Below are 6,436 nucleotides of genomic sequence, written 5' to 3' on the forward strand. Positions count from 1 at the left end.
ACCCAGTGAATTCAGTATAAGACATTGTCTTAGGTCCTTTGGAAAGGGCTGTAGCCCTGTGGTAGGAAATCCTTTTTGCACGCTGGCAGTTCCAGGTTCAGCCCCTTGCCCCAAACCCTGGACAGCTGCTGCCAGTCAGTGTAGACTAGGGCTCGGCAAACTTTTTCAGCAGGGGGCTGGTCCACTGTCCCTCAGACCTTGTGAGGGGCCGGACTATATTTTTTTTGGGGGGGGGAATAAATGAATTCCTATGCCCCACAAATAACCCAGAGATGCAATTTAAATAAAAGCACACATTCTACTTATGTAAAAACACCAGGCCCCACAAATAACCCAGAGATGCATTTTTAAATAAAAGCACATATTCTACTCATGTAAAAACACCAGCCAGGCCCCACAAATAACCCAGAGATGAATTTTAAATAAAAGCATTGTAAAAACATGCTGATTCCCGAACTGTCCGCGGGCCAGATTTAGAAGGCGATTGGGCCGGATCCGGCCCCTGGGCCTGTGTTTGTCTACCCATGGTGTAGACAGTCCCGAGCGAGAGGGACCAAGGATCTGACTCGGTTTAAGGTAGCTTTCTACATTTCCACGGCCTCAATCTCCCCCATCCAGATCAAGGAGCTGGAAACAGAGCTGGACTCGGAGCAGAAGCGCCACGTGGAGACGATGAAAATCGTGCACAAGAACGAGCGTCGCCTGAAGGAGCTGGTCTTCCAAACGGAGGAGGACCACAAGACCAACCAGCGCTTGCAGGAGCTGGTGGAGAAGCTGCAGAGCAAGATGAAGACCTACAAGAGGCAGATTGAGGAAGCTGTATGTACCAGGAGTGGCCTTGAGCATTATTCCTCTCTTCCCCTGCCTCCCACATTGACTAGGGGGTGGGGAATCACATATAGAATAGGGGCTTCCAAACTGTGGTCCGCAGGTGGCTTGTGACCTGTGGATTTGTGGCTGAAGGTGGGAGGTGGAACATCTTGTTACATTGAACATTGGCACATTTTTTGCTCTATAAGACTCACTTTTTCCCTCCTAAAAAGTAAGGGGAAATGTGTATGCGTCTTATGGAGCGAATGCAGGCTGCGCAGCTATCCCAGAAGCCAGAACAGCAAGAGGGATTGCTGCACGGCGATCCCTCTTGCTGTTCTGGCTTCTGAGATTCAGAATATATTTTTTCTTGTTTTCCTCCTCCAAAAACTAGGTGCGTCTTGTGGTCTGGTGCGTCTTAAAGAGCGAAAAATACGGTATTTTTAATTGCTCCTTTCGTTTCTTGTGTTCTGCTCTATTGCACTGCAGTCTAAATTCCATGGAATTCAAATTGGAATGCGATAAAAATCAACACATAAGGAATAAACGAAGCCCTTTTATTTGAGAGGGCCATCAGGCTTGCTTAAAGGGCGCATGATGTGCAGATGTGACGTCGCTGCCACTTGCCGCCATCTGCCACCTCACTCTGCTTAACATTAGGGATCCCAGCATACTCTAGGAACAATGCATTTCGGCTTCAGTCGCATCCACAACACGCATTTTAAAGCACATTTAAAACACAAGTCTCCCCCCACAGAATCCTGGGAACTGTAGAGTGCTGAGAAGTGCAGCTCTGTGTGGGTACAAACTACAGTTCCCAGGATTCTTTGGGGGGGGGGAGAGCCACAACTGTCAGGAGTTCCAGCTTGGCCCCGCAACTTTGGGTGCCAGAGACCGTGGGTGCCATGCAGCGTGCGTGGCCCTGGCACTGAAATTTGTGGGTGCCTGGCCCCTTCATGGGGAATTTTGTGGGTGCTTGGGCACCCAGGGCCTCAAGGAGTTGGCACCTAGGATGACTGTTAAAAGTGGTACAACCAGTGGAATATTGTTACCAATGGATAGCAACCCGTGAAGCACTCCGGAGTCACCCCTTGTTCCATGTAAAGCTTTTATTCCAGTTGCAGTCTACATCATCATAATTCACACTACAATTCCCATCATCCCTGACCATTGGTCCTGCTAGCTAGGGATGATGGGAGTTGTAGTCCCAAAACAGCTGGCGACCCAAGTTTGGGAAACACTGCTTTAAACCTATTAGCCATCTCCCCGTCGCTTGTGAGGCTGACTCACACCTCACACCTTGCGAGTCAGCATTTCCACTTAACACAGAGTCGATACTCGCAACACTCCCAACAGCTACGAATGTGAAAGTGGTAGAAATGTGCAAAGATATATGGCGTGGATCGGATGTGTTTCTGCTACGAGAGGTTTGGGGAAACAGTTAAACGCAGGCACGCAGGCCGAAAACTGTTTCTCAAGGCGCCCAGTACAAAACAGCCAAACTCTTTTCCCCCCCACTTCAACTCCCTATAGGAAGAACAGGCTAACCAGAGCCTGGCGAGGTACCGGAAGACTGTGCATGAGTTGGATGATGCTGAAGAGAGGGCTGGGATGGCCGAGTCGGCCCTGAACAAACTACGCACGAGGCACAGAGTCTCAGCAGGCAAAGCATTCACCTCCGTAGAAATAATCCAGGTGGCCAAGTCCTCCAGCTCCTCCAAGTCAACGGCTGAGGAATAGCTCCCGTCTCTTTGAACCTGCAGCTGGTAGGTGTGCTATTTCTGCCCTGGTTTTTAAGTGATCTTGGAGGGGCTCCCTTTAACCTTGGTGAAATATACTCAGAGTCCTGTAGTGATTTCACGCTCTTTATTGTGGCTTGTAAAACAGTGATTGAATTGCCCCCCCACCCCCAAACCTCAAGCTTTTATAAACATTATTTACACAACGAGTCCCGTCTGATTGGCTGATTCTGCTTCCCTCCTGGAGCCTGATTGGTCTTTTCCTGAAGGTCAATCCGTTGTTGCATTCTATGATCCTACCAGCCTAATAGGCTGATTCTGCTTCCCTCCTGGAGCCTGATTGGTCTTTTCCTGCAAGCCAATCAGTTGTTGCATTCTAGGATCCTACTTGCCTATTGTTCTGGGATCCAAGCTTAGTACACACCACTAGGGCTGGCTACTTTTTGGGGATGGGGCTCAAGGTCCCTCTTGGCTAACCCTCTGTGGAAGTGGTGGGTGTGGCAGAAATAGGTGTGACCCCCCCACACACCTTCTCTCACCCACAGTCTTACATGGGCTTGTGTGCTCAGTTCAACTCCTTCTCAGATGATCTGCACAGATCAGCTGAGCAGGAAGAGGCTTATCTAGTCCAACATCCTGTTCTCCCCGTGGCCAATTGGATTATTTATTTATTTACTTACTTACTTACTTACTTACTTACTTACTTACTTACTAACTATTAAATTTGTATCCCGCCCTATACCCGCAGGTCTCAGGGCAGCTGCAACATCAAATCACAATATAAAAACACAAAAGACATCATAAAAACAGAAACAGCCCAATAAACTCCTCAACACATTTTGAAAGGGCATTGACTGCATTACCCTCCAACATTTCTCCGATGAAAATAGGGACGCCCCATTCCATAAGGATAATTTTACTATTTATACCCCACACATCTTATTGGGTTGCCCCAGCCACTCCGGGCAGCTTCTAACATATATAAAAACACAATAAAACATTAAACATTTTTTTAAAACTTCCCTATTCAGGATTGCCTTCAGATGGCTCGGGGGGTCGCATAACTCCATACCCACCAACGTTTCTCCAATGAACATAGGGGCATTCTAAGCAAAAGCAGGACTTTCCGGGATCAAATCAGAAACTGGGTTGATTTCCCTAAATCGGGGATATCCCTGGAAAACAGGGACACTTGGAGGGTATGTGACTGTCCATGAATCAGGATCTTTTTCTGTATTCATAGATCACCAAAGAATTGTGGAGTTGGAAGGGACCACAGGGGTCATCTAGTTAAACCCCTTATTCCACTGGCTCTTGTTTGTTTGCCCCTTCCCTGTTTGCCCTTCTGCTCTCCCTCCGTATCCTTTTGCAACTGACGTTGTCCCAACTGTGCTGAACTTTGCAGGCAGATCGACAAAGCGTCTCCATGCAGCTGCCTCTTGCAGGACGGCTTCCCTAGAGAGGACTGGAGCAGCTTAAGGCAATGGAAAAGACACCCGCAGAGAAGAAGACAGAGGGGAAGTTGCAAGTGAAGAAAATGGGGAGAAATGGGGGTTATCAAAGCATCCGCCATATACAGGAGCTTGAAACCCCATCCCTTCTCCCGGAGCGTATTTTCTTTACCAAGAAGGTTATATTGATATGTTTTCTGAGTTGGAACAAGTCTGTTCTCCGTGCACCCTGCTTGCATTTTCATGTCAAGGACGGAAAATGTTACGAAGGCGAGGCCTCAGCTGTCTCCTGCAAAATAGTCCCGAATGCATAGTCTTAATAAAGCTTAATCCCATAGAAAACAACCTTGGTGAGCTCTTATTCTTTCTTTCCACGGCTGTGCATGGATATGCTGGTTTAGCAATGATTTTGAAGAGAGGAACTGTTTGCTTTTCTTGATTTGTATCCCGCCCTTTAAATAAACGCCCGGGGCAGCTTATGATACAAAATAAAGGGTGCATCAAATACTTAAATAAAATACTTAAAAATACTACAGATAAGGGGAACCTCTGGCCCTCCAGATGCTGTGGAACTACAATTCCCATCAGCCCAGCAAGTCAGGGATGAAGGGAGTTCTAGCTCAGAAAGATCTGGAAGGCCAGAGGTTCCCCATGCAGTGGTACCTTGGTTTTTCGAGCGTAGTCCGTTCCGGAAGACCGTTTGACTTCTGGAACGTTCGAAAACCAAGGCGCAAAGGGTGGTATGCAGAAAAAAGGAAAAAAATAACGTGTACACGTGTGGAAGCCGTTCAACTTCCAGGGCGCGTTCGAAAACGGAAAATGGGAGCATTTACTTCCGGGTTTTCGGTGTTCAAAAACCAAAACGTTCGGCTTCCGGGGTGTTCGAAAACAGAGGTGCCACTGTACCTGCTTCACATTCAGAAAGAAGTCAATGTGAGATAAATACAGTTATGCGGGTTTTCTGAGCATTAGAACATTTTCTGGGAGGGGAAATGCTATCCAAATTAGGGTGATTTGGTGAGGGTAAGTTGTTTTGGGGGTTCCGCCCCTCTGATGCTATATATATAGTGTAATAAATGAAAATCTGCCCTTATTCCCTTATGGAGAACACAAGAGCCCTTATAGATTCCTTTGCAGGTTCTCCATCGGTCAGAGAAAATAACAGAGGCCAACCAGAGAATATTGAGTAGCAAAGCAGCTAGTAAGCCTGATCTTTATTGAACTGTTGAACTGTTGCAACAGGGTGCCCCCTTCACACGCAGGAGGAGGACCCCAAACAAAAGTGTGCTTGCCCTTATATAGAATTTTAAATTGCCCACCCTGGAGCTCAAGACCACCCCTCCATACATCATACATACATCACAGAAGGGGTGTAGCTCAAGACCACCCCCCAGATGCATCAAACCTAGATCACAGAAAGGGCGGTCTACAGCAGAAATCTGAGTGCGTTGTTTATCTCCTGTCATTGTTAATCTCCTGTCTGGCAGGTTACCTGTTAATGCTTACTTGACTGGATACCCTGGGGAGCCTGGCCAGTCTTTTGTAGTGACAAATACTTAGTTCCTGAGCCAGGTCACAGGCTCACCCTATTCATACCCAGACATACCTTTAAGACAGGATTTGTGAAGGAAAAGACAATGGGAAGGCTTTTCCATTTTCCTTTGACCTTGCAGAGAAAACATTTGGTCAGTTTGGGAGCCAAAATAGCTCCAGGGCAGCCCTCCTGTGCTGCCTCAGACATGTGGCCAATACATTTATGTACGTGTTTGCCTGGCACAGCCATGAACATTTAATATATATATATGACCCCCAGCTCCGAGTGATATTGGTGCCAAATGGCCCCCAGTAGCAACTGAAGAGATCTATAGGCTCATCCAATCCCTTAAACCTGGAAAAGCACCCGGCGTAGACAACATTACACCAGAACTCCTTAAGGCTAATGTTGAATGGTGGGCCCCTGTGCTAGCTGCCCTATTTACCAGCATAGACCAATCGGCCACTATCCCTGAGGACTAGGGATTAGCAGTCATCATCCCTTTATTCAAGAAAGGGAGCCGATCAGATCCGGCTAATTACAGGCCAATCAGCCTCCTAAGTATCATTAGCAAATTGTACGCTGCCCACCTACGCGGCAAATTAGTGGACTGGTTGGAACAAGACCACATTCTTTCAGAAGCACAGGCTGGTTTTAGGGCAAATCGGTCAACCTTAGACCAGGGCCTTGTTCTCCAACATCTTGCGGAGAAATATACATCAAGAAAAGGAGGTTCCCTATACGTGGCCTTTATAGATTTCAAATCTGCTTTTGATTTAATACCGAGGGACAGGCTTTGGGGAAAGCTAAGCGCCGCAAATATAAACAAACGCCTACTGTCTCTCATCCACAGTCTATATGAAAATACATGGATCCGGGTAAGGTGTGACCGACAGGGCCAC

General features: G+C 47.3%; 1 protein-coding gene across 2 annotated transcripts in view; it reads left to right on the forward strand.

Moving 5' to 3' along the window:
- MYH16 (myosin heavy chain 16) overlaps window positions 1-4,345 on the forward strand; it is a 58,290-nt gene extending 53,945 nt beyond the window's left edge. The window contains exons 42-44 of one of the 2 annotated variants that reach the window (XM_080980929.1): window positions 619-819; window positions 2,344-2,580; window positions 3,959-4,345. In XM_080980929.1, the coding sequence (XP_080837055.1) occupies window positions 619-819; window positions 2,344-2,550 (408 nt within the window). In that variant the 3' untranslated portion in view covers window positions 2,551-2,580; window positions 3,959-4,345. Of the gene's footprint in view, window positions 1-618; window positions 820-2,343; window positions 2,581-3,954 lie in introns of both variants that reach the window. The other variant, XM_080980930.1, reaches the window with a different exon arrangement.
- The last annotated feature ends 2,091 nt before the right edge of the window (window positions 4,346-6,436 follow it).

The sequence above is a fragment of the Podarcis pityusensis genome, assembly GCF_964106645.2.
Source record: "Podarcis pityusensis genome assembly, chromosome: 14".
In the NCBI taxonomy this organism is placed as follows: Eukaryota; Metazoa; Chordata; class Lepidosauria; order Squamata; family Lacertidae; genus Podarcis; species Podarcis pityusensis.